This window comes from Punica granatum, chromosome 4 (genome assembly GCF_007655135.1).
Source record: "Punica granatum isolate Tunisia-2019 chromosome 4, ASM765513v2, whole genome shotgun sequence".
Taxonomy (NCBI): domain Eukaryota; kingdom Viridiplantae; phylum Streptophyta; class Magnoliopsida; order Myrtales; family Lythraceae; genus Punica; species Punica granatum.
Window position 1 is genome coordinate 10996713 of NC_045130.1, and position 27638 is coordinate 11024350.

A 27638-nucleotide genomic window follows, 5' to 3' on the forward strand; every position below is an offset into this window, starting at 1 on the left:
CTTTATAACTGCTAGATTAATAAATAAATAAAATGTTGAATTCAACGGTTATAAAGTCGGCAGTACCGTACCTCTAACGGGATGCAAAAAGCTACCAACAATAACAACAAATAAAGGCAAAGAAGTTGTAGGCCTCATCAGGGAGGTTGGTGGTTGCTGACAAGCCTGTGATGGCCACCTGAAAAAACTTTGAATATTTCGAAAAATATTAAGGTTAACTTACTTAGTAATTCTAATTTTTTTAAAAGAAAAACATCAAAATAATAAAATAAAAAAGGCATGTTGGTCATGAGGGGTGGTTGTAAACGACGATGCCCCAGCACCACTCACATTGAGAACGTGGAACACTACTAAAATATGCATGAAAAATTTTGATTAACTTTTTTAATAATTTCAAATTTTTAAAAAAGAATAAAAATACTAATAAGAATAATAAATAAATAAAGACAAAGAAGCCATCACAAATAGAATGAGGATACAATAAAATAAAATAATAAAGAAAGTACATTATGTGTTTGTAATAATTACAATCTATAAATCTATTTTAATTCTATGCTTAGGTTTAATTCTCGTTCAGCTCGATACTATACAAAATTTTCAAAATTGATTCGTTAATACTATTATCTAATTATGAGGCTCATAAAAAAAATGAAAATGGCCTTCGAATTATAAAATATACAAAAGTTGAATTGAACTTAGAAACAAAAAAATAAAAATAAATTAAATTCATTGCTTGGTGAAGCAGAGGTCGACCAAAATAAGACAGAAAAAAGAATTTTATTTATTGTGTTCGTTAAAGGTATGGTATTGAATATTAATGTAACTATATAGTTTTTAGGTTTTTTATAATATTGTTAAAGACAAACTATTTTTTTATTTAATAATTTATAAAAAGTTTTAACGAATCATGAATTTTTGTAATTTAATTTTTACACAAATATTTTTAATATGATACAAAGTAAAACTGAAATTTATTGAATTTCTGATATATGTTATTATGTATAATAATAAATTATAAAAATTTTAGATTTTTTATATTGAATAAATATCTTTTGATAAGGTAAGAATATATCTGAGTTTTTAAATTTTCTATTCAATATTTAATAAATCTCAAAGTTATGATTTTTTTTATTAGCTCCCCAGCATGCTCAATTGTGTGTAAAATTGCTTTCATATATGTGTGATAAATTAGCTCGCAAATTAATTTTCGCAACTCTTCATAATACTAATATTAATAATTGGTATTTTCGTTGTACTTTTATATTTTCACTTACCCAAGGAAAGGAACTTATTTTTTTTTTGGGTTGCCCACTTTAATGAAAAATTAGCCGCTTGAGTAACACATGTAGGAGGGGCAGTTCTTACCTAATTTTAAGTGTTTTTTATTTTTTTGTTATAAAGTAAGATAATAAATTTGTTACTAGCCCGCGCTTTTTGATGACGTCCACAAATTTTATTTTCGAATTAACCTTTGTAAATAATTTATGAATTTTTTTAAAATTCTTGAATTTATTAATTTTTTTATAAATTCTGAATTTATGAAAATTAATATATTGAATTTGATAAATAAACTAGTCACTAGCATGCGCTTTGCGACGACGTCCACAGATTTTATTTTCGAATTAAACTTTGTAAAGAATTTATGAATTTTTTATAAATTCTTGAATTTATGAAAATTAATATATTGAATTTGATAAAAAAAAAGAGCTTGAATGTATTAAAAGATAAGGTAATTGTAAATACAGAAGTTCAATAAGATGACATGAGAATATACTTGTAATAAGAGAATTTAGGTCTTATCATTATTTAAATGGAGACTGAAAAATTACATTATTGAATCACTTTGTCTCAAATTAATGAATTTATTTTATTTTACATTTAATAATTTCTTTGGCCTTTCATTAGACAACATTTTGGGAATTCTAATTTTGAAGAATTTCATTTTTTTTTACATTTAGTAATTTCTTTGGCTTGGTAAATTCATGGGAATTCTGATTCTGACGAATTTCGATTTTCAATATATGTTGGATGTATTTAAAAAATAACTTTGATGTGCAAAAAAAGCAAGAGAAGAAATAAAATTAGATAATCTAAATTAATTAATGTAGGGAACATGACGACATGGTTAACCAAGAGCTAAGAATTTACTCAAAAACACCTATATAAAAATTTTCAAAGCTCGAATTGGAGGTTCCCGTTAAAGGAATTTAAATACTATATATATATATATATATATGGATATATCGAATCCTCGCCTTCACAAATCTTATTGTGGGAGATATAAGTCCGATTGATCTAAAGTGGTTATTCCAATACCATGCTACACCACATGAAAGGCTGAAAGTCTGAAAATCTCTGCTCGAATATTTCTTTTCTCCATTGTAATACAAATCTTTCAAAATTTTCTCCGACGTAAATGAAGTTTGTGCAAAATACTTAATCCAAATTTTCTATGTGGTTGAGGGAACTAGTCAAGATGGGGGTGAAAAGCAAGAGGAAAAAGAAAGTGGACGTTTGAATTATTAGTTCTTTGTTTATTTATATTTATATTCGAGTTTATTGATTTTTTACAAAATTTAATGTAGATATTGTTAATAGGTTGAGTTATGTACAATGGATTTGAAGAGTCGATCAACTCCGTGCTACGAAAGTTTTATAGAAGCTTATATGGTAGACTTTCGTTGCACGAATAGAAACTTCTCATTGCACAAGTCTGATCAGTCTATTTTAATAATTTATAATAATACAATATAGATTGGAAAATAACAAGTAAAAATTCATAGATAACTTAAAGTTACGAAATGAATTTTCCTTTTTTTTTTTATAAATATTTTTTCCTTAATTAATAGTGGATTAATAGTTTATGATATCTATGATACAAGATAAGATACAAAAGATATATGATAAGATAATATAATTAACAAATTACGTTTAATAAATTATAAGATAAGGAGATGATATATTTAATAAAATTGTGTTTTTTATTATAATTAACATTTATGTTGAACATGAATTTATCTACATTTGATATTTTATATGTATATATCTGCATAATATCTGGTTTTATTTATACCTTATTCACGGCCCCTTCTTCTCTATCGTCTGTTGTGTGCCCTAACCCCTATCGGTGACGCCCGCCGGTCGCCGTCTCAGCACTGACTAACTTGAGCACCGTCTCATCCCCAGCGAGCAGGGCTCGGGCAGGCGATCAAGCTCTTCTGAAGCTTCCACCATCAGGTTAGGTTAGATTCTCTCTCTCTCTCTCTCTCTCTCGCAGCTGTCGCTGTTCTGATTTGGATCATTCAATTAACATCTCGGTTCGGCCATCCATCAATTTCTTTAAGTATATAGAAACTAAGATAGATGGTGAGATTACATTTTTAAATTTGTTCGTAAGAAATCAAAATTGGAAAAACTCCTCAGCGGGGCCCGTGCCGATAAGTTGATTTATGGATGATGATGCACTGGGAGCTGTTGTAGTTGGATTTTATATGAATTTATTATGTGTAAATAAACATTGGGGTTCATCGAATAGTAGAGAATCTGAATATAAGTCCAATTATCAATTGGTATTTCAATCGACTTCGATCGACGGAAGGTGTGTTTCATCTCATTGTAGGGGATAATAAAAATTTGAAATTTCTGAATGATCGGATAGTATATTTCCCGTCCTGTGAAGTTTGCGGTTAGATGATAGTGTAGATCTTTTCGGTAACTAGTCAGACAAGTTGATTGTATGCAGTTGATTGTGGTGTTTTGATCGAGCATTGCAGCAGGTATAAGAATGCCCAAGGTGAAGACGAGCCGTGTGAGGTATCCGGAAGGATGGGAGCTCATCGAGCCTACCCTCCGTGAATTGCAAGCCAAGATGAGAGAAGGTTGGTGTTCTCACCGTCGCATAGATACTTCTTTACTCTAGTAATGCTTGATGGGATTGGATGCAGCGGCATCTCCTTAGACCACAAGTATATATCTTTATTCATCTTTAATATTGTATTGCGAGCAGCCGAGAACGATCCGCACGATGGTAAAAGGAAATGTGAGGCTCTCTGGCCCATCTTTAAGATTGAGCACCAGAAAAGCCGCTACATCTTTGACCTTTACCATAGGAGGAAGGAGATATCGAAGGAGTTGTATGAGTTCTGCCTGGATCAGCGTTATGCCGACAAAAATCTGATTGCAAAGTGGAAGAAGGTATGGTTCTCTTCTCGTCGGTCATCGTACTCTCAAGCACGCAACTATATCTATCTTCTATGGCCTAGAAAACAATTGACATTGTTGTTCGTGATTGACGCATAAGTTCAAGTTTTGTTTGCTTTGCATTGCAGCCGGGTTATGAGCGGCTTTGCTGCTTAAGGTGCATCCAGCCACGAGACCACAACTTTGGCACGACTTGCGCGTGTCGGGTACCGAAGCACTTGAGGGAGGAGAAGGTCATAGAATGCGTTCATTGTGGTTGTCGGGGCTGTGCTAGTGGTGATTGACTGAATCGAAATTGTCCTCTGAAACAGTATTGAACGGGGCATCGACTGATTTCTGTATCCTTGTTAATTACTGCCTTGCTGGAACTCCTATCTTGTATTTTGAGAGTACTAAGTTGGACAGCAATGACCAGTCTTATGTCCGTGCCTTGCATGCCGAAGCACTCTTGAGACAATGAACTGGGTTTGCACGATATCGAGTCATTGAATCATTGGTCGCTTCTGTTTGAGATTTACATCGGAAATTTCTATCAGAATCATAAATATGGAGGCTTTCGGCCACGAGTAAACATCAGAAAACTTTTAATTTCTGGTTTTTATTATTTTATTTTATTTTTCTTTTTTTGGGTTTCTCTCGTCCCTTTTTGCGAGAGCTGAAACGCAGGCAAACCCCAACCAGACCCTTTTGTGGTCTTCTTCTCATCTTCTTCCGACTTCTCCCTACAGCCCCGGCCGTCGTCCTTATTTCAAGTATCTTATCCGTGTCAGCATTCGATAACCTTTTCTGTTGCCCTCACCGCGCCGGTGATGAAATTGGCAATATGTTTCAGATTTCCTAATAAGTGGTGTGATGAAGTAAATGGGGAGATTGCAAAGTATTTGTGGGTCAGAAAGAAGAAGAAATAGGTTTGCACTGGAGGAAATGGTCAGCTATGTGTGATATAAAGAGTCAAGGGTGAATGAATTTTAAGATTTATTCGGCTTCAATCTTGCTTCATTAACTAAGATGGCATGACTATTAGGGGTGATGGTCGAGTTTCTAAGTTTAATCCTATGTAATTTGGAGACTTCAGGACTTGAGTTCGATTCCTTCTCGGGACACATATGCTATTCGGGGACATATGCTAAGGTGGGCTCTTTGGCTTGAGCGCGGGGTCATCTCTGGCTTGTGTGAACTATACTAAGCCGATAGTGGTGCTATGTTGTTGCCATCACTGCTGCTCCTACCATATTACTCATTAAAAAAAAAAACTAAGATGGTATGAAGAATACAGCAGAATCCAGAAGGTCTTTGGGTTAAGGTGCTCGAAAACCTTTATTTCCCGGATTCTGATTTCCTTAAAGCTAGCAAAGGGGCTCGATCGTGCATCTCGATGTTGGAGCAGCATCTGTGAAGGCAAGGAAATTGTGAGGAAAGGAGCATTGTGGCAAGTGGGTGATACTTGTAAAAATAACAGATTGCATAAGCTATCTACTGCAGAAATAGACAGTGAAGGCAAAAGTTCAGCTTAAGGACGGAAGTCGAGGGATTTACAAACACTGTATTCCTGTGGAAGAAGTGGAGGCAATAATGAAGATTCCAGTGTGGAGTAGAGAAAGGCCAGATAAATCGGTCTGGCCTTTCGAAAGAAACGGAGCAGTCTCAGTCAAATATGCTTATGGATATGTCAAAACCGATAAGAAGCTTGAGGACTGATCATCAGTACATAAACCACCAGAGATGGCAGAAACTTGCTGAAGGATGGGTCAAGATCAATTGTGAAGCTAATGATGCACATTCTTCTGAAGCAGGAGTTGGAGTGGTAGCTGCAAGAGGAGTGGCACGATTGCTCGGAGCTCCTCTCTCCACCTTCTTAGTTTCATGGTCGTCGTCTACATTGATTGTTACTTGTACGTCTTCTCAGTTCTCGTGTTTTCTCATATGAAATTTTTATTCATGTCGTCAACTTGTTTATAAAACTAATTAGCAGCAAATCCATTTTCTTCAACACTCTCTTGATTTGACTATAGTAGCTGCGGGCTTGCTGATTAGCCTGACTTAATCATCTGCATATGGTTTAAGAAGCAGGAACATGAGGAAGCAAAATTATGGAAGTTGTCTCCATTAAACCGGATTCGGGATACCATTTTTTTCATGTACGCAGCGCATGTCGTAACAACTGAAATAGCAGAGAATGCCCCCCCAGTCGCCTCATAAATCTCCGGCTCGTACTGGCCTGCAAAACCGAAACCGATTCAGCCTAGTTTTTTGGTTCACTCTTCACACATGAAAGATAGATGCGAGCATGATAACATTGAGAAACGCAAGTCACTTGCTGCGGAACGCAATCTCAAGCAATTATGCAAGAGCTTTCAACACTTGAAATAGTTCTAGCCAATTGGCTGATAAGGCAAAACTGAGCTTTCCTACAGAATCAAAATATCGAGAGACCTTTCGATGTTAATGAAAAGTAACTGATAATGGCAGATTCTGATCGCAGGTTTTATCTTAGGACTTAGGCCATCTTCATAGCTTAAGAATGAATTTTTGCAACATTTTTTGCAACAGATAACAAGCTTCAGAGAAAGAGCTTAAACTCATGTTGACAAGGAGGTAAGATCTAAACTCCTACAGAATCTAAAGCTTAACCTAAAATTCTATCCTAAAAGCACAAATTTCATTGAAAGCTTAGCTATAAATTATGCACAATTAGGAACAGATTAACTCTATTGTAGAGAGTTATCCGATAGAATTTCGGTATTGCATCGAATGAAGAAAATTTACTCAACAATTTGCAATTTCTACAACCAAATACAGTTAACCGAGTAAAGTCAGTTTCCCGATGCTGCCCATGTGATCTCGAGACAATGAAGCTTAGCTACGAAAAACAATCAAAGTACAGTAAGTTAGTCTGCGAGCTGTACAAAAGCTCAGGACATATCGGGCTTACACTGTCAAATCCTTTGAAGAACTCCCCAACCATATCTTCAGGAGCAGGACGCATCCGGAAAAGTCGAGCTATAAATTTTCTTGCGCATGTGGGGATCATGCTTGCGAAGGGGTAATTTCTAGGCCATTCTTCACGAGCCAACTTGTGGAAACTATATCTCGGTCTGATCTGATTCTCCAAGTCAAAGCGCAAGAATGCCGGGAAAAATGGCAAGGTAGTCCAAAGAAGATCACATCTCGTTGTAGAGGAAACGAACCTTCTGTTCCACTGTTTCGCGTCTCTGGTTCAGTAACTTTGGGTAATAAAATTGATGATCATCCTTCAGAGCTTCCAAAGCTCGTTACCCAATCGAAGAAGGCAATCGAAACGCTCTTGCAGTTCATTACTACTCCTGTGCATGTAGGCGAGGACCTGAATAGTCGGAGCATTCTCACCAAACCAAATCCCGTGCAAGAAATCCAGCTTACTCATCGAATGAACACAACATCGAGATGGCTTAAATTTCATCAAGGGCTCTGTTCAGCCTTTGTGCAATTCGGCATCGCGCTCACTCATAACATAATTAGCTCGTGATTCCCCTTCATGATCTGACTAAAGAGCCAATCGTGCAGGTTCATGGCTCTCATGTTATGAGGCAAGTTGGCCATTCTACTTCTACCCTATACATTAGGATAATTACGAGCTTCGTCTTCCAATTCCAATGCCCCCAAACCGAAATGTTTCCATAACCTGACTACCGAAGTCAAGCATGTCTCCAGGTCGAGGCCTAAAAACCTCAGGTCTGTGAAGACCCAAGAACCAACCTCTCGATTACGAGCACCAAATCTACTGAAGTCATTCACTTTTCTGACATAAAACCTCTTCTGGGTGTTTAAGAAACAGACCACCGCATCAACTTATCCTAATCACATAACAGCCTAATAGGCCTACAGACCTTACACCAACAAACAACATTTGCCTCAGCAGCGCCTGGAGCTCAACTCTTCCCGGGTCCTGCTAAAAGTCGAAACTTCCTCCTTATATAGCTGACCCACCCAGCTCCAGGAGAAGCCGGCCTGAATTTCAAAATTTGGGAGCCCACGACCAAGAGCACCTCGTTATATGAGATAATATGAAGTATCACTTTTCTTTTGTTCAATCCTGGTAAAAAATCAAATACCCGAATAGGATGTCTATGAATCATCTCCTCCTCATTCTCCTCCTCATTAGGCGCTATGGAATGACACGAATGTTGACTAATATTGTGGAATTGCAGTCACAGTTCATTTTAAGTGTACCAACCAGGTCATAAGATTCTGAAAGAGGTTAACTAGGATGTGCTAACATACATTGTTTCACCACATGACAAGGTGAAGTAAGCTGAAGTAAAGTTGAACTTACAAAGAAACCAGAAATCTAAGTATCATGGAGTAACCGTAGTATGTTCATTCTACAATCTCTGAGTAGAAAATAAATTTTTAAGTACTGGGCAGATAGATGAAATGCCACAAGGACATTTTGTTCGTAAGTTAGATGGTGCCACAAATCATACTGTATTTACTGTGTCTGCCAGAGTACGAAGTATGCAGCCGAGCCCAGCCCTCTCTGTAAGTCTCTCATGAATACGAAGGCACTGGTCACACGTGGGGCGATCCCCAGTCGATAAGCCTCTGTACAGATACCTGGTAAAAAGATCACAAGAATCTATCATTTGACAAACCAAATCTAGAAGAACGGAGAGCAGTTAGAGACTTCGTTGTATAGAGGTAAAGGAATTTTCAGTAGTACATGAGCCGATGAAAGAAAGAAGATAAATGCAAGACCACTCATAAGCATTCAACAAACAGACAGCAAAAGGAAGGGATTGTATAAAATTTTTCTATACTTTTCCCCTCCCTTTCCCTCCAACATAAACATAAGGGTCAGAGTGGCCATTGAACAAGAATAAAAGTAGAATATCACCACAATTTTGTAGCTAATGAGTTTATATCAGAAAATATGAATCCTGGACATTCTAAATCCTCTCTAGAGTATGTGAACAAAACCGATTGCAAAAAGTATAAAGAAAGCCTATCTCAGGATACAGATCACTACATCTCTCAATCTTGGCTTAAAAGTGTTCAGATATAGTACGTTCGTATATCTAATACTGTCCATTACAATATAGACAGCAGTTCGGATTAACACAGCCCCAAAGCTTGACATCAAGAGACAAGAAGTATCTAATCCATACTGAACTGTATAGTAGCACAAACTTTTCAACAAACCCGCATAGATGCAACCACATAGATAGTAGCACTGCATATTCTAACAGAGCTAGCGAAAGTAGACAAACCATAATGCCCTAATCCAAAACAACGTCGAAAAATACCATACAAGCTTTTCGGTTATATGCGATAGCATGGACCAAGCCAAAAAATTTTGAATTAAATTCACTTGACAGAGTTTGACTGTAATTAAGACCCAATTCAGCAATTATACTTGACAAGATATGGAAGTTCCGTAGACGCCTAATCTCATGCCTCCAATACTGCAGTTTCACCTAATCACCGAGGATCATAACTGTAAGCAAAAGAAAAATGACTTTCCTTTGTCTTAAGGCTAGAATTATCTCACTGACAAAATCGATCTCCCACCTTCTCATCTCAGAAAGCAACTGATCCACCCCCATATCTTTGTTATACAAGCCAATCCAATCCATTCAACATTTCTAAGATAGTAGCTGAAGAGAATTGAACCATCAGAATCTCTCCGCTCTGTGATAATTTTTTTCCCGGAACACCACGATTATCGCAATTGACTTCAATGGTTCAATTAAGAGGCACTACTCACTTCATGAGGATGTCGTAGTACTCCGGATCCAAAGAAGAGAACAAAGCATCGAAATCCTTTATCGCCATTATTGCCCTGTGCACCACTATCCAATTCGCCGACTGCAAAAATTCAGAGAACCTCACCGTCACTCCAATTCTTCTTCATTTTTTTGTATGAAAGTAGGGATTCAAAGCCGCAGAGAGAGCGAGAGAGAAGATCGAACCTTGCAGCGCTCGTCTCGAGTATTGGGAGGCGATCCCTCGAGCGCAGTCTTCAGAGACTCGACAGGTCTACCCCTGCTCCATTAATTTCCAGAAAATACACCATCACTCTCATCGACACCATGGACAGCAGCATAGCAAATCTAGACACAAACAGAGAGAGAGAGAGAGAGAGGGAGAAGCGAACTGTTTGAGTAAGCTCTCGATTTTGCGAGATTTGTGCTCAATGCGGGAGATGATGGCCTCAGCATTGTCCGCTTCCACGAAATCATCCACTCCCGCCATTTTCGGTAGCTCTGTCTGTCTCTTCGATGGTATTGAGATCGGTATCGAGGAGCCAGAGATGGTGAACTTAAGAATTCAGTGGGGGAAAAAGAAAAAGAAAAGAAAAATGATTTCAGTTCAATTCAATTTAATTATAAATGAATTATGCAGGTTGGAAATTTAAAAAAATTTAAATGAAATAAATTGAATTATCTTGTTTGAAATGCATAAAATAAAATAGAATAATTCATCTACAAAGGATTTAATGGTGCGTTTGATTTCAGAGTTAAAGTAACTTTGATTTTGATTGTGGAAAAGGATAAATGATTGTATAGTGTGTTGATTTAAAGTTAAAATTAAAATTTTTGACTTGAAAAATGTGTATTTTTATTGTGTAGTGTGTTGAATTAAAATTAAAATTTTTATGATTTTAACTGCGAAAAGAAAAAAATAATAATTATAAAATGAATTTTTTTCCCCCAACAACAGCTTCTTTATTACCACCTTAAATGAGACAAAGGTGGAAAAGATCCCAACTTTGGATAATTTGTAGGGCTTAATTTGGAATTACGGCCACAAGTTTCGATCTTTCGACTCTTCACAAGGCTGTCGGACCTTCAATGTAGACAAGCGGGTAGTCCATACCGTCCTCAGAGTCCTCCTTTGCAAGTACAAAGAGAGGAAATTGGTATTGGGGTTCCTCGGCCTACAATCTCTAGGCCCCAAATTCTCTTGCAGATTCGTCAAATCAAATTCATATGTAACCGTGTTTAACATAAGTCTAGCTCTGTAACTCAGGACAAAATCGTGTTCTCCATGAATGCCGCATTCCGTGGTTGAACCGACTAAACATAGCAGTATGTTTGCAATATTGATAATCAGTAAAAGAAATGATAAATACTTCAATCAATGGGCTGATGCAAAATTTGCGGTTCTCACATGTACAAAACTTTGATTATCGTCAGCCGCATCAGAATCTGAGGAATTCCGAGAAAAGAATACGGCACCAGACTGCAATATCTCTGCCTTTCCGATCATGGGAACTGAACAAAAATATATGGCACCTAGTCCTCCAAGGCGAGAAGAGGATGCGATGATTAGCTTGGTGAAAGTTCTTTGCTGCGCTTAGTAGCTGCAACAACTGCGTTCATCAGTATTCCACGGAACCCAGACTTCTCTAGTTCATGGATTCCAGCAATGGTAGTGCCCCCGGGCGATGCCACATCATCCTTGAGCTGGCCCGGGTGCTTACCACTTTTGGAGGCCATAGCTGCTGCTCCGAGTACCTTCAAGAGGAAGCAAGAAGTCCATTGATTCCTCAAAGTTGTTAGGAGTCCTTGAAACCGAGGAAAGTTCTGTTGAAACATGGACGACTTACTGTTTGAGAAGCTAAACTTAATGCGAGTTCTCGAGGTAGGCCGGCAGCCACTCCTCCATCAGCCAGAGCTTCTATGGCCAAAAAGATGTATGCTGGACCACTCCCGCTGACATGATTAAACAATGTAAGACATTAAAATCAAACAATAGGAAAACACGGGAAGAACAACATACAGTGTATCGAACATTATCATCTTTTATAGAATGAAGCAAGAGGCCTACCTCAAGCCAGTGATTGCATCAAAACACTTTTCATCAGCTTTCCAGATTTTGCCGATTGATCCAAATAGAGTTGCGATTAGCTGTCCATCCTGTTCTGTTGCCGCACCTCCAAGGCTCATGGCTATACGAGTAAAAGCTAATGAGAGATATACAATATTCACAAATCCTTGCATGAAAGTGACAAATTGCAGCTTTTAATGAAAGGAACACTCAGTAAACAAATGCAGCTTTGCCGAACAACTCTTACTTAAGGGAAGGTGGCTTTCCAAAATGCATGATGGGAAAAGAAAAATATACTGCAATGGTTCAAAGGATGACACTAGAATCTCCAAGGATGGAATACAAACCCGACGCTGCCTCGCCCACTGCAGCAGGAGTGTTCGGCATCACCCTGATGAATCGCTCATGACCAGCCCATTCCTAATAACAATTTGCAGCTGTAATTTTAGTCGAAACTGCCACCCACACACACACAAAAAGCCTTACTGATCAAGAACGTGAATGCGGGTGTACCTGAAGGTCTTTCAATTTTACCCCAGCAGCTACTGAAACCAAAAGCTGCTTCTTGGACAGCTGCGGCTTCAACTGCAAGATCACATCTTTAGCTGCAATAACAATGAGAGAAGAAAGGAGGGATGACACTAAATACAATACACGCACACATACATATACTGATAATGGGTGTAATGTTGGGCAACCTAATTTTCGAAATGGCATTTCAAGGAAAGCATGATATTCCTCGTACAGGACAAAAACTTGGGACTGTCACCGCGATTAAAACATCATCATACTGGAATAGTGATTGGAATCATGATTGGGATCATGATCATTCGATTTCAATCCAATTCCCTCTATCCAATCGAAGCAACAAACAGCAATTACTTCGTATTTGAATATCGAATTAGAAAAACTAATGCGGTGCCAGCAAATGAAGATCGAGTAAAATGAAGAAAGCACGAACCGACTTGGGGCTTCACAGAGAAGATGACCACATCGCTATCTTTCACCACCTGGTCACAAAGACCAAAACTTGAGCCTCTTTTCCACAACATTGGGAAGAACACAAACTCGTGCGAGCGAATGAAAAAGACAGAGAACGAGAGCTAGGGAAGAAGTCCCATTACAGCGCGATTGTCGGGGAGGACGGTGACGCCGAAGGACTCGAAGGCCGGGCCGCGTGCGGGGTTGGAGTGTGCGGCGGTGCAGATCCTGGAAGGCGGGAGGATGCCCGACTGGACCGCCCCTCTCGCTATGCTCTCTGCCATCTTGCCCGCCCCGATAAAGCCTAACTTGTAAGTGTCGGCCGGAATTGGCGCCACCTCCATGCTCTCCTGCTCTTGCTCTGCCCGACAAGGCTCGCCCTGAATAAATTCAACGTCCGGAGGGCTCCGGCAAACTCGAGAGTGAAGGCGGTGTGGAGGCGGCGGCGGGTGGAACAGGAGGCGGAGATGAGTGCTGAGAGGAAGGGAAGACAGTGGGGGCTGTTTTGAAAAAGTAGAAAAAGAAATGGGGGGTCACTTTAATATTTATTATTAACACTCAAAGCCTCTTCTCCATTTTTACCTTGACTGAGAACCCATCACCTTTCTTTAACTTATGCCATCAATTTACTAGGAAAGCAATGAATTACATATTATATTTTTAATTATGAGTATTTACCTAAAATGGCTATTGATTTGCCCGTTTTGTCAAATCTATCATATATTTTTTTTTATCAAATCTATCACATGGTTTACTTTTTGCATCAAATCTATCCCGGCATTATCTTTTCCGTCGACATCTAACGGCCGTGCTGACGTGGCGCCCACGTGGCAAGTGTGGCCTACTATCTCTCCACGTGCCACGTCAGCACGACCGTTAGATGTTAACAGAAAAGATAACGCCGGGATAGATTTGATGCAAAAAGTAAACAATGAGATAGATTTGACCAAAAAAAACATATGATAAATTTGACAAAACGAACAAATCATGGGTCATTTTAAGTAAAAATCCCTTTTTAACTATTAAGAGCGTCGCATGCTCATTTTATAGGCTTAAATATTCAATATCAATGTGTATGAACCACTTACGAAAACAACAATGCTTCTTATCTTTCCTTTAGACCTTGTTGGACCATTCATTAAATGAAATATTGTTTTAGCGGAACACTAATGAACTGAAAGCAACACGCTTGTGTTGCTCGTAGTAATCATTCATTTGGAATATTTGTTATGTCGTTCAGCTTGGTAGTGAATTTTGGCAACACTTACATTTGCTATCATCACATTACTCAAACCTGATACGAATCACTTGGTGATGCTAACATGATCTCAAAGATACGACTGTGATAAAGATAGTACCTTATTTCAGAGTTTATATCCTCCTTGTCTTTTGGTTGTCTGATTTCCGTCGGAGAGCTAATTCTCACAAAAGGCTGGAATCTAATCTTTTTACAGCCGAAGCTCTGAAAGCGGCAGTCTTGGCATTCAAAGGGGATGTATCTGTGACTGAAAGCGGATTGTGCGCTTATGTGAATCTTAAAAGACCGATCTTTCACCAAAATGGATCGTTTGCCGCTGGGAACTTCGAGTTGCCTATGGCTTCCGGTCGGAGTGGGATCAGCTACTCATTGCTGAGCAGCATTGGTGATGACCTTGTCAAGTGATGGATGAGTAGGAACCTATACTTACATATCGACATAATTCTGATCGCTTAGTTAGAAATTATATCCTAAGAGATGGTATTTGATGGTTCACGCTTGCAATATTAGCGACAAAAAAATAGGACGTAGAGCAGATTCATTTCTTGCAGTTCAACATTATTTTACTAGAATTTGAATGGGCAAAGTTGTGATCCTTCATTTTCAAAAAATGGTTTCCTTTTCTTTTGGCCAGAAGAAATGGATGTATTCCTCAAATTTGATTTCGTACTCGCGACATCTATCAGCTATAAATGCGCTCTGGACGATTTATTCGTATTAGTAGGAAGACTTTCGACTTGCCACTTGGAAATTCAACCCCAGCAATATTTCTCGTTGTCTTAGTTTATGCGCATCGCTCCCTAAGTCGACATGAATTGGGCAGCTACTAGCTTATGAATGAAGTTAATCTCGTACTACTGGTAGCCACTTGATTCCTTAATTACTACGACCAATTGAAACCGGGGCAGATAGAAATAAGAGACAAATTCAGGAACGGATGTTCCTTTTTCCAAGCAGGTGACGCTTGCGGTCCAAGCAAAAAGACGTTTTGAGGAACCGAGAATTGCTCTCGGACGTGGCTAAGGAAGGCTTGTTGTGGGGCCTTGATGATTCATGGAGGGTCGTGATTCAGTAGCCAACATCAGGCCCATCTTGGTTGTGATCAAGATAAAATCAATGGTTTTCGTGTAACCTCAATCTTTATACACCACCTGGTCCCACTTATCAATACATTAGTAATAACACAAACCGTTGGTATATTATACTGATCTTCTAAAAGCATGCGGATGCGGTAATCCTACCGAAAAGCATATGTCGGTAATGCCATCGAGCTTGTTGACGCCGGGGTTCTGTGGAAACTTGTTCTATTCATGTAAGGAATGAATAGTGACAGTTAAAAGTCATTGATTTTTCATTGAAATCGGTTGGAAGTCCGATATATTAATTCGAAATCAAATACTATGCTAAATGCGACGGTTAGATGATGGAATGGAGGCAAAACATCAAGTTGGTCATTCCATGCGTGAGAATTTGATTTTAGAGTACATGACAATAACAAGGATTCCAAAATTAGTAACTACTGAAGTTAAAAAAAAAAAAAAAAGAAGTTTGCCATCTGCATCTACTCCGACAAATTATTCGCCATTGGCCTAGTCTGCAAGCTACGGCCTTGGCGGGCTAGCAGGTGAACCCACATCATCCAGCATGTCCGTCGGAAAGTCGTCGAAGAAGTTGTCCAGATTACTGGTCCTAAAACCTCCTGACAGCTCGAAGAAAGGCAGTTCCCCAGGAAACTGATCGGCCTCTCCGATCCCGCTGACGGCCCCAATGGGTTCAAATGCATCGAATAAGTTGGAATCCTCGAGTCTCCCGAGAAAATCATTGCCCCCTGGAAGGAACGTCATACCCGCTTCAGGGGCTTGCAGTATTGGAGGAAAGAGTTCTTGAGAGTTGGCACAAATCGGATTGTCATTAAGCGAGTTTGGGATCTCCAATTCCGGCAAGGACGCAGCTTTGAGGGTCTCGGAGTCCTCAGCAGAGCGACGCTGAGGCTTCGGACATGGTTGCTCTGGTTCCTCCCCAAAAAAAGGTAGTGTTGCTATCTGCAATATATACAAATAGGAGAGCGATTTTCAATTGAATGAATAATCGAACGAAACTCAAGTCTTGGGGATACAGAACATTGAAGTCCAGTCCACTGGTTATTCACTCATCAAAAGAAACTACTTTCCGGGTAATCAGTCGATTTTGTACCTCCATAGATGGAACAGTATTGCGGCGGACTGGAACATTCCTTTTGGTTCTGAGGGACTTGGAGGAAGAGGATGATGAAGAAGCAGCTGATGTCTGCAGAATGCGGGCAAGCCTTTTCTGCCGGCTGCTCCAGAAGTTCTTCACATCGTTGTCGGTCCTCCCAGGCAAGTAAGTGGCGATGCGTGCCCACTTGTTCCCGAACTGTGCCTGCAGCTCTATGACTATCCTCTCTTCCTCCGGTGTAAACTTGCACCCACTAGCCAGCACAGTGCAAGATAAATAAAACCATATATATAATGTTAGAAAATAAACTACCAATCTGGAATCGCATTCAAGAGCCAAATTATCAAAGAGGGGCAGGCGAAATGAGGGTGGCGTGGCCTACTTCTTCAAGTTGGGGCGGAGCTTGTTGACCCAACGGAGGCGACAGGACTTGCCAGTGCGCTGGAGGAGGCCTTTGGATCGAATGGAGCTCCAGTCACGAGGGCCGTACCTCCTCACATGGTTAAGGAGGATTTCATCTTCCTCGGCCTTCCACGGGCCTTTCCGAATCTCGTCCTTGCTCGTACTTCGGTTCATCTTACTTAAGAAGAAGAAGAAGAAGAAGAAGAAGAAGAAGAAGAAGAAGAAGAGACGAGGTCGAAGGTGGTCGGAGGAGTAACACGAGTGTCGTGGGAAATGGGGTTTTGAGGGGTGAGGGGGAGTGACAGTTATGGGCGGTTACTGCCACATTCCCACATTCCCCCATTTTTAGGATTACAAAAATGAGGGGCAGGACTCGAGTGTACTCGGAATCATCATAAGGATAAATGTGACCCAATCAAAAGCCACAGATGGTTTGTAACCCATTGTTTTCAGATCCTATGGTGCATTCACTAAAATGGGGTATTATCGTACACTTACTTCCAAGTTTAACTCGGGTAATTTCCGAACATTTACGCACTCTACGTATAAATAATTTACTACAAAGTAGTTAATTTAGTTAAAATGGATAGGTGATGTACATGAGACCCAATATAATATAAATGAAATCTGAATAATTTGCTCCAAATGTTGAGCTAGTATATTTTAGATGCATGGTAATCATTTGTGAGGTAATTCAATTGTAACTTTTATATAATAAAAAAGGGTTTATATCTCAAAAAATCATAACCTTTAATTCATTTTCAATTTTGACACGAATTTTATTTTTGACAAAAAAAATGCATAATCTTTAATTTTCTTGTCATGATAGGCATTTATCATTTTCCATCCATTTTACTGACTCAATCCCGGCCACCACCCTCGAGTCGCCGACGCCCTCTGAGGTTACCAACGACCCCAATCGGGGTTGCGTTCTCTGATTAAGGCCTTTCTCTCTCTTTTTCTTTAAATTTTTTTGTTATTTTTGCTGAGATGATGTGATACCGTTGATCACGTAAACGCTCGTTTCGGCCACCTCAGAAAAATATTTGGCATTTCTTGTTTCCACAAAGCTGGTGGTTTGGACAATAGAATCTGTAACGATAGACACCACCCTGCAAATAAGTCCCGCAACCATTTTATTTTGCCTAAACTCTTCGCGAAGAGAGAGTGGAGCCACCAAGCGGCCAATCGACAAACAGTGGAGGCCTAAAGCCGACACCATGGTCCCAGGAAAAGTCACCGTCGATCTCACCTGGAATAGTGCTCATAATTGGGGCTCAATTCCAGCCAAAGTCGTTGGCAATCTTGCCTGGAGCAATGCTATTCGAGACTCGATTCCGGCCAAAGTCGTCGGCCTCGCTACCTAGGGCGCGCGGTGGTGGCCGCCTTGGATTTATCTACTTTCTTTCATCAGCTGATCATATTCTGCTGAAAACTTCTCTACCTCTATGCCATGAGGTCTTCAACACTGCACTCCATTCTTCTCGTGCTTGTTCGTCAAATGGCAGGTTCTTCTGATATTTTTACGTACCAGGCGCCCGTACAGAGGCTTGTCGACTGGGATCGCCCCACGTGCGACCAGTGCCTCCATATTCATGAGAGACTCTCGGAGAATGTGATGAAACAATGTATGTTTTCATATCCTACCGAGCCTCTTTCAAACCGTTATGACACGTTCGGTACACTTGAATGAACTGTTAATGCACTTCCAGAGAATTATTCAATGTTTACATTATTCCATCGTCATGCCTTATAGGGAGGAGATGGAGTAGAGACATCCTGTACTAATATATGATCAAACTATATATGTTCCTTACATAACAAAGAGTGTTTTGTCCGACAAAGAGCACTTCATATTCGCACTTTTCATCAAGTTTATTTATAATCAGATTGAGTGCATGATATTTCGTTCTCAATTATGGCTCGGGAAAATGGTGCTCTAGAAAAGTGCTGGACGATTCATGATGGTACGAAACTAGTGGTAAGCCTTCGTATCAATTCCCTGTCAACCTCGAGCTTACTGAATCTCGTATTGGCTCAGTTAACACCCTCTATTTGTGATTTCTGTGAGGGAGAAACTTGTATTCTGAATTCAGACACCGTTATACAATTGCTAATTTACAACAACCAGATGAGCCATCTTCCGGGTTCTCATCCTTTTCGCTAATAACCTTAACCTTATGCATTTATCTTCATTCGAGATAACTACGAGAACCCGAGCTAACCCGTTCCATCTATATACAGAGCCTCCCTCCCAACCAAAACAGAAAAGAAAGATTCCGGGTCCATAGCACGCAACCAATTCATTTACCAGACATAAAAGAAAGTAATCTACATCAGCTGTCAGGCATCCGGTTGCTGTATCAACTGAGAATATATGTACTCATCAACCTTCTGCTTGGCCAAAGCCACCTGTAATGTATAAACTCAATTTAAGATGCAACAACCTTACAACAATAAACAAAACCACAACGACATGTCCCTGTAGCTTTGCTGTAATGATATTTGTTGATTACGTTTTAGTTTCCATTTGCATTTGAAGTTTGATTATAAGTACTTTCACCTATAGAGGAAACAGGACACCGTGAGGTTATCTGTTTCATAACACAAAGGTCAATGGTTTTTTCAAATTAGTTATTGCCTATTGGAAGAAAGATCCCCATTTTATTTGAACACCCTTAAACTAAGTAAATGAACAGGAAAGAAGAAGTAAATTCACATAAGAATAAACATGTATGAATTACCTGTTGGGCATTGCCACCGAACTGGATGTGCCGATGTTTCTGCTCACCCCTCCCACCATACACCTGCAAAAAGGGAGAGCATCCTGAAACCATAGACAATGCAACAAGGGCATGCAAGATATATAGAGCACAAGCACAAATCAGTGAAGCACAATTCATTGATGTTAATATTTTATGGTAGAAGAGACAAATGGACAGTCTCTTTCAAGTTAAAGATTCTCTTTCATCCATTTTTGATATTTTGAAAATGTACCAGCACTAAATTCTCGTGGTAGGATAGAAAATATTTCCAAATATGAAAAGGACTTCCTAGCAATCCCACATCTGTCAATACCTTTATCATTGCTCCCGTCTCATTCCTTATCCTTGATATGTTGGAGCCAGCTCTCCCAATCAGCCCACCAACCAATGTTTCGGAAATCAGCATCTCGAATGTCACATAATCAGCTGCAAGATGTTTGTCCCAAAGGTGATTCGCCATAACAAAAAGAAAATCACATCTTGAGAGAGCTGCAAGAAGGAGAAAGAGTGCCTTTTTTTTTTCTTTTTTTTAAAACAAGGAAGGTATTGGACTACCTGAATTTGGGTCAATAGATGATTGAGTTGGCCGAATTGAACTATAATTGTAGGCCGGGCTGATGGAGATCACCTGTCGGGGTGGATTCTCTCTGAAAGACAGTGATATGTATTTGCTTACATCAGTCTCTTGAAAAGCATGCCAATGAACAAGCCAAAAGATGATGTATTATCAAATCTAGTGTTGGACCTTAATTGGTGCCCTATCTCTTCCAGAGCGCTGAGCACTGCCGGGACATCACCTGATAACTAAATTAAATTGATAAACATCAGCCAGAACTCATAAAGGAAAAAAAGTGGAGGGGGCTCAGACAGAAAATAAACTTCCATGAGAAGGGTGAGTCGAATTATTCCTGCTGGTACTTCTCTGAACTTTTTGATAGGCTTATTTGTAGATTACCCTGATTTCCCCCATTTATTTGTTGCATGAAGACAAACAATTAAAGATCATTCAATGACGAGAAAATATATCGAAAAGGTAAACTAAATCTAGGGTAATGATGAATTGCTCCTTTGTCTTTGACAGTGTAATAATGCAGAAAAAATGTAGAGCAGGATTCAGCAAGATGCTTAGATGAAAAAGTTTAGGCATCACTCAAAATTAGAATAAGATCAGAGATGACAACAAAGAAACCGACCTGTACCACTCGATCAGATTCATGAGCGGATGCACACAGGGGCAACTGGGTGGGAGCTAAAACTGTGATAGTAGCACCAGAAGAGTTCCTGAGCTTCTCGATATTTTCCCCAGAAATACCAATTAGACCTCCAGCTTGAGACCCGGCAATTAAAAGCCTTATAGTATTAGCAGCCACATGAGCTGCTCCAATTTTTAGTGCCTCATTGCTGCTATCATCCTCCTGTGTCAGTAGTAACTATTCAGAAATGCAACCAAACCAGAATGATCAACAACCGGTTTTAGATGCATAACACCAGACAATCTCCTGCAGCAGGGGACTACTTGCTTTAACAGCTTCTCTACATCAAATTGAGCATAATTTTCCAATCCAAAAAAGGCAATATGTTGCTGCACAATTGAAATTCCCCAATACCAAATTCTCCTCTAAATCAATCAGTATCTCCTGATTTGAATTTTCAATCCTACTCATTCTTTCTTTCCAGACAGAAAGTGCATCTCCTATATTTTGAAAGCATCACTATCACTTGAGAAGAAGATGAGGCTCCATTGTATCGAGCTAAATTAGGTTCCAAGGGACCTTATGACTCCAGATGCAATATCATGATTTAAGTTCTCAATAGCATTGCAAGATCTCAATACCATTGCAAGATATATCAACTTATCAGCATGCCAAAGTACGCCAGAAACTTGATTTGCTGAAGTTTGTTCAGCAGCGAAAGGAAATATTATATATCACCTTAAGAATTAAATGAGCTATCTGTTGCAGTGCATTCTCTGCCTCAGAGATTTTGCTCTCGGTATCTTTACAACTTATAATGATCACGCGCTCTTCATGCCTCTGAAAGAACATCAGTCATCTTAGTAATAAATGACTGCTATCATCATCATTAACAAACATGAAACCTAAGCTTCTATTCAGTGTCCTCAGAGCAAATGGAAACGTAAATGTTGCAGAAGCTACATTGACAACAACAATGCTGTAAAAACTCCTTATTTCTGCGCCTCGAACCCGATAACAAGACTTCGAGTTAAGCACAGGTCAGTCTACTCTAATTCACACTCTCCGTCTCATCATAAACTTGCAGCAATTGATCCAGGCATTATTGAAGGGACAGAGACAGAGAGAGAATAGAGAACTGACAACGATGGCGTCGGCGATTTTGATGGTGGCCTTGGTGTCTTCACGGATCTTCTGAATACGGTAGCCTTCCTTGCCGATGACCTTCCCGATCTGTCTCGACGGTACCAGTATCCTGAATATCACGTCCAGCGCCACCGCCCTCCGCTTCGTTCCGGATTCGTACGCCGGCTCATCTCCGCTGTCACGCCGGCGCTTCGCCGTGGAAGGGTGGACCTGCTCGGCGGAGAATCCAGGGACAGAAGGTGCGGGACCGGACACGTGGGGCAAGTATGGCATAGGCGTGGGGGGCAGGTGGACGGGCATCGGCAGTGGGTTCATGGAGGGGAGTATGGGGTAAATGGGGAATTGGTGAGGCTGTTGAGCCATGGAATTTTTAGGGTTTACCCTGATCAGGGTTCTAATTGAGAAGCCAGACACTCAGTGGTGGTTCGTTCGTTTTTGCTGCCGCCGCCGCCGCCGCCGCCGCTGCTTCTGCTTCCCCGGCGGTGATCATCGTTATACAGTTTAACATTTAACAGGTGACCAGACTGCTCGTACTCTTCGGGCTCGACTTGAATAAAAACCCGAGTTCGGCTCCCTCTTACTAAACTTGTGCTCGGCTCAAGCTCAAGTTCGCCAGTTAAACGGGCCGAGCCGAGCTTAATATATTCGGCTCAGGAAGTTTGCGAGTCTAAATGCTTTTTTTTTTTTTTTCATCATCACCATCAAAGTAGTATTTTAATTGAATTCAATGAGATTTGAATTTGAATATTATCAAGTTATAATTGATATTTTTAAATTATATTTTACATGATATTATTATTTTATAATTTAATTTATAGTTTTTTCTTCTCTAATCTAAACGAGTCTGTACTCAAACTTAAGTCCGAGTCAAGGCCAAGCTCGAGTTCGAGCCTGAACTTTCTATTGAACTTGGCCCATTGGCCAAGCCTCACATGAGTCAAGCTCCACATGAGCCGAGCCCAAGCCTTTGATTTATCTAATGAGCCGAGTTTAAATTTAAGCTTTTAAGCTCGCTCAAGCTCAAGCCCAAGCTTGAGCATATGAAAAATTTGACGAGCTTAAGCTTAACCTTGTATATTTTGGCTCGGGTTTGGTTCCTTTACACCCATATTTAAGACCCTTCCATTGCTGTTGCAGTAAGTAGACCGTTAATGACTCTTTTGATCTGGTGTGAAACGGCCATTTCCGACTAAGAAACTGTTGTTTCCGACGAACAAACCCCGTCAAAATATTCCATTGAATAGACTCGGTGGCATGATAAGTAATTTTATCAACTACTGCAGGCAAGTTATAAGGACCTCCCCTATTTGGAGGGACAGAGGATAATCATTCAAAGAGAGAAGCAATTCCATTTTTGAAAGAGAAGTTGTTATTCCTTGCGAAGGAACTGTCGATATTTCCTCTCTAGCAGGATAAGGCTAGAAAAAATAATAGTTAAGAAAAAATACGTTTGATAATGAAGTGGAATATGATTATAATAGTAGTTAAGAAAAAATACGTGAGAGAACTTATTATTAATTTAAAAAGAAGATAAAAAAGTAATGATTGTATTGTTGAATTGAGAGAAATGTAATGAATAATTAAAATAATTTGATATTAAAAAATTAATTGTAATAATAATTAAAAAATACATGAGAGAATTTATTATTGAATTGAAAATAAAATAAAATAATGATTATATTATTAAATTGATGAAAAAATAAAGTGAAATTCAATGGAGTGTGATTTATTTCATGAACAAACAAAGTAAGTGTAATTTAGATTACTTTTGTGGGAAAATTGTAAGGCATCTCTCCGACATTCATGGTGCGTTTGGTTTCAGAGTTAAAGTAATTTTGATTTTGGTTGTCGAAAATGACAAATAATTGTGTAGTGTGTTGAGTTAAAGTTAAAGTTAAAATTTTTTTACTTGAAAAATATGTATTTTTATTGTGTAGTGTATTGAGTTAAAATTAAAGTTAAAATTTATGTGATTTTAATTACGAAATCAAACGGAGCAGATTGTGGCAATTTTGCTTTCGAAAGAGAGTCGTTGTCAAGGTTTTCATGATCGCTTGCTGGATCGTAAGATCGGCAGCCGCCTATCCCGATAGCACGTAAGCTTTCTTACCAATTTTAAGAAATTTTTTTGGCCCAATCCTAGCCCATGTTTCGGCCTATGGTTCTCTTCTCACCCATTCAATTTTTTAAATTATTTTATTATTTTTCTTTTGTGGTATTCTATCATTTTTTTTTTGTGCTTGGTGATCTTCGAAACTCATTTACGCTAAGTACTTCGAGATTGTATGAACAATAATTGATTTTTGAATAGTGAGTAAGAGTTATAAATGGTAAATTTATAGGAAAATATACCTTCATATTTTTGTATATATTTATATATTTTTAATTAAAAGTGAAATATTATGATTATCGATCACACGATCTGTTACGATCCTTACCAATCTTGGTTGCTATTTCGTGCAAACCCACCCTTCTAGATTTTCTACAAATAGACTCAGAGCAAGGAATTTCAACAACTTTTGTGATTGAATTATAAGCACTTCTCTTTTCGGAGGATTCATAGAGGGAGATGTTATTTCCTGCAAATAAATCTGTCCAAAAATTTGCTTAATGGACAGTGGCAGGTTGAGTAAATTAAGTAACTTTTATGGGCCAAATGAAGCACCTCTCCATTAGGCGAAATTGATGGATAATCATCCACCTGCTTTCGAAAGAGAGTTGCTATATCCTAGACATAAACCGGTCAAATTTCCTTGTGATAAAGCCAAAATTTTTTGGGTGCGTTATAAGCACCTCTTGATTTGGAGGAATTAGAGGACAATCAAGAGTCTCCCAAAGAGAGTTGTTGTATGCTGTCAACGAAACTATTGAAATTTTAATCAATCAATGAGGTATAGCTCGGTTAAATAATGCACTAGTGTTTCCAGGACTATGCCAGGAATTCAAGTTTTCTTGGAAGTAAATAAGGGGGAATGTCCTCCTATTTATGATCGAACCTGTTTGCGATGATAGTACTTTAATTACAAACTTATGAATAAATAGTGTTCCTTAAATTCTTCATTAGAATCGTGATAATGAGTTCAGACATCGAGTCCAGGTGTAATTATGACTCAAATCGGACATTTTATCATGGGATTTGAGCCTATATGGTTACGCCCTGTCTATGCGGTTACCCCCACTCCTTTTAATTATTAAAAAAGAACTTGTTGAATTTTCATGGGATTAGACTTAGTGGCAGGATTAGTAATTTCAGCAACTCTTGTGGGCAAAATATAAGCACATCTGGACCGGGGAACGTTGTTGTCTCCCTCGGTCCCTCCTTCCCCCCCGTTGGTCCGTTGGGACGAAGCCCAGGCCGGGCGAGAATGCGACCCCTTCACACTCTCGCCCGCCACTTCTCCACGGCGGCGAATCTCCCAAAGATTCCCTACAAGCACCGCCCCAGGGCCCTCCGAGAGGCCCGGCAAGCCCTCACCGACTACCTCCACTCCACCAAGTCCCTCCCATTCACCTTCGCCGACCTCATCGCCCGAAACTCCCCCTCCTCCCTCTCCGACCTCATCTCCCCACTAGACTTCTCCTCCCCCTCCGATTTCTCCAGGACCCTGCACAAGCACCTCCGCTACCACCCCATCAACGAGTTCGAGTTCTTCTTCGAGTCCATTGGCATTAATCACCGCGAGATCGACGCATTCTTGCCCCGCCGCAAGTTCTTTCTCTCCGAAGACAGGAGGTGCCTCGAGGCCGCCTGCGCTCTCTACGGCTTCGGGTTTTCGTGGAACCGGTTGGGTGAGCTGTATAGGGAGCAAGCTTCGATTTTTAGTAGGACCCAGGAGGAGCTGAGCTCCAGGCTCTGTGAGCTGAAGAACGGAGGGTTCAGTTCTGACATGGTCATCGCCATTTGCTTTACTTTCCCCCGCTTGTTGATTGCAGAGGGATGTGAGTTTGATGCCCTGTTTGATGATTTGAAGAGACTCTTGCTGGATGCTGGTCTGGAGAGCTCTGTTGAGGCCAATGTGGATTCTTGGTGTAAGGTCTGTAGGACGATTAGGCTGTTCTATGAATTGGGTTTTGAAGAGGGCAGTGTCAGAAATTCGATCATTCGATGCATAGGTCTGTTTCTTGGATGCCCTGAAGAGGTTTTAGTTCAGAAAGTGAGTTACTTCAGTAGATTTGGTGTTTGTAATCGAGAGGTTGGTTCCTTGTTTCTTCACAGGCCCGAGGTTTTAGGCCTTGACCTGGAGACACCCGCGATTTCCGTAGTCGGGTTACTGAAGCATTTCGGTTTGAGTGCAGCAGAGTTAGAAGACGTTTCTCGTAACTATCCTCATGTGTTGGGTAGAAGTAGAATGGCCAATCTGCCTCAAATCATGAGAGCCATGAACTTGCACATTTGGTTCTTGAGTCGGATGAGGGAGGGTGATCACGAGTTGTTAGCTAGTTACGTTATGAGTGAGCACGATGCTGACTTGGACAAAGGTTATATGGAGAGCCTGGTGAAAATTAAGTCATCTCGATGTTGTGTTCATTCGATGAGTAAGCTAAATTTCTTGCATGGGATTGGGTTCGGTGAGAATGCTTTGACTATTTGGGTATTGGCCAATGTGCACGGGAGTAGTAGTGAACTGCAAGAGCGTTTCAATTGCCTTCTACGCTTGGGTATCGAGTTCTGGAAGCTCTGTAGGATGATCAGTTCTTGCCCGAGGTTGCTGAGTCAGAGACCTGAAACACTGGAACAGAAAGTCAACTTCCTCCGCAATGAGATGGGATCTTCTTTGGACTACCTTGACATTTTCCCAGCATTCTTGTGCTTCGACTTGGAGAATCGGATCAGACCCAGATGTAGTTTCCACATGTGGCTCGTGAAAAATGGCTTGTGTGCTAGGAGCTACACCTTTGCTAGCATAATTGCTACCAGCGAAAAGAAATATATGGCTCGGCTCTACTGGATTCATCCTGCTATCGTGAAGATATGGCTGGAGCACTTCTCGTGCAAAAGGATTTGACAGAATAAGCCTGATATGGACTGAGTTTGTACAGCTCGCAAACAAACTTACCATACTTTGATTGTTTTAAGAAGTTAAGCTTCATTCGGAAGATCGTGTGGGCAGTATCTTGAAACTGACTTCACTCAGTTAACTGTATCGATTGATTGTAGAAATTGCAAATCAACGAGTAAATTGTCTTGCTTCTGTGCTGGTACTTAATCTATCTGCTTGACTTAAACGATGGCTATTTATGGAAGAATCTCTGGATCGTTGTTCTTGAGTTGAGTTTTCGTCGTCTTATTTCATCTCATATACATAATTAAACTTAGATATTAAATTGGTATAAGAAGGCCATCTGATCCAATCTTTTTGTGCTGATCACTTAAGATTTATTCTCCTGTTACAGATTTTGATATATTTGCTGCAGTGATAGGCTCAGGGGGTGTCACTGAATTGAAACATAGTCAGCCCCAAACGAGTCTCATGTCGAACTGATTAGGCTTTTGGTCTTATTTGTTTGGATTGGAAAGTCCACATTTAGTTGAAGACAAGAATTAAAGCATCCGTCTCCATTGGTGGGCTGCATTTTCTTTAGAAATTCCTGTCATATGGTATAAGATTTAAAGGTTAACAAAGTTGAATATTGCATTGCTTACATGGAGAAAAAATAAATCTGTTCCCGGGACTTGACTGATACGAT

The 27638-nt window shown here is 39.7% G+C and overlaps 6 protein-coding genes across 11 annotated transcripts; 2 read left to right on the forward strand and 4 right to left on the reverse strand.

The window, feature by feature from the left end:
- Window positions 1-3065: 3065 nt before the first annotated feature.
- Window positions 3066-4717, forward strand: LOC116205096 (protein BUD31 homolog 2). 5 transcript variants are annotated; one of them, XM_031537573.1, is made up of 4 exons: window positions 3066-3242; window positions 3743-3878; window positions 4007-4194; window positions 4329-4717. In XM_031537573.1, the coding sequence occupies exons 2-4, from the start codon at window positions 3785-3787 to the stop codon at window positions 4482-4484; spliced, it is 438 nt and encodes a 145-aa protein (XP_031393433.1). In that variant the 5' UTR covers window positions 3066-3242; window positions 3743-3784; the 3' UTR covers window positions 4485-4717. The 5 variants fall into 5 exon arrangements, with proteins under 5 accessions (XP_031393433.1, XP_031393429.1, XP_031393430.1 ...); XM_031537569.1 differs by having other exon boundaries at window positions 3067-3242; window positions 3774-3878; XM_031537570.1 differs by having other exon boundaries at window positions 3067-3242; window positions 3777-3878.
- A 3680-nt stretch (window positions 4718-8397) lies between these two features.
- Window positions 8398-10523, reverse strand: LOC116205098 (actin-related protein 2/3 complex subunit 5A-like). The gene is made up of 4 exons (XM_031537574.1): window positions 10334-10523; window positions 10149-10221; window positions 9944-10044; window positions 8398-8793 (listed from the first exon to the last, which is right to left on the reverse strand). The coding sequence occupies exons 1-4, from the start codon at window positions 10429-10431 to the stop codon at window positions 8658-8660; spliced, it is 408 nt and encodes a 135-aa protein (XP_031393434.1). The 5' UTR covers window positions 10432-10523; the 3' UTR covers window positions 8398-8657.
- Window positions 10524-11281: 758 nt separating this feature from the next.
- Window positions 11282-13512, reverse strand: LOC116202299 (pyrroline-5-carboxylate reductase-like). The gene is made up of 7 exons (XM_031533813.1): window positions 13134-13512; window positions 12971-13019; window positions 12523-12614; window positions 12357-12429; window positions 12010-12130; window positions 11789-11894; window positions 11282-11696 (listed from the first exon to the last, which is right to left on the reverse strand). Exons 1-7 carry the CDS (start codon window positions 13332-13334, stop codon window positions 11508-11510), a joined length of 831 nt encoding a protein of 276 aa, XP_031389673.1. The 5' UTR covers window positions 13335-13512; the 3' UTR covers window positions 11282-11507.
- A 2194-nt stretch (window positions 13513-15706) lies between these two features.
- LOC116205911 (transcription factor DUO1) lies at window positions 15707-17050 on the reverse strand. Its single transcript, XM_031538606.1, has 3 exons — window positions 16827-17050; window positions 16442-16697; window positions 15707-16290 (listed from the first exon to the last, which is right to left on the reverse strand). The coding sequence occupies exons 1-3, from the start codon at window positions 17018-17020 to the stop codon at window positions 15850-15852; spliced, it is 891 nt and encodes a 296-aa protein (XP_031394466.1). The 5' UTR covers window positions 17021-17050; the 3' UTR covers window positions 15707-15849.
- Window positions 17051-18878: 1828 nt separating this feature from the next.
- Window positions 18879-22546, reverse strand: LOC116204761 (poly(rC)-binding protein 4-like). Of its 2 annotated transcripts, XM_031537033.1 has the most exons (8): window positions 21948-22543; window positions 21543-21644; window positions 20805-21026; window positions 20357-20415; window positions 20167-20258; window positions 19925-20037; window positions 19591-19653; window positions 18879-19258 (listed from the first exon to the last, which is right to left on the reverse strand). In XM_031537033.1, exons 1-8 carry the CDS (start codon window positions 22311-22313, stop codon window positions 19190-19192), a joined length of 1086 nt encoding a protein of 361 aa, XP_031392893.1. In that variant the 5' UTR covers window positions 22314-22543; the 3' UTR covers window positions 18879-19189. The 2 variants fall into 2 exon arrangements, with proteins under 2 accessions (XP_031392893.1, XP_031392894.1); XM_031537034.1 differs by lacking the exon at window positions 21543-21644 and having other exon boundaries at window positions 21948-22546.
- A 2712-nt stretch (window positions 22547-25258) lies between these two features.
- On the forward strand, window positions 25259-27223 carry LOC116204760 (transcription termination factor MTEF18, mitochondrial). The gene has a single exon (XM_031537031.1). It carries the CDS (start codon window positions 25316-25318, stop codon window positions 26954-26956), a length of 1641 nt encoding a protein of 546 aa, XP_031392891.1. The 5' UTR covers window positions 25259-25315; the 3' UTR covers window positions 26957-27223.
- Window positions 27224-27638: the final 415 nt, after the last annotated feature.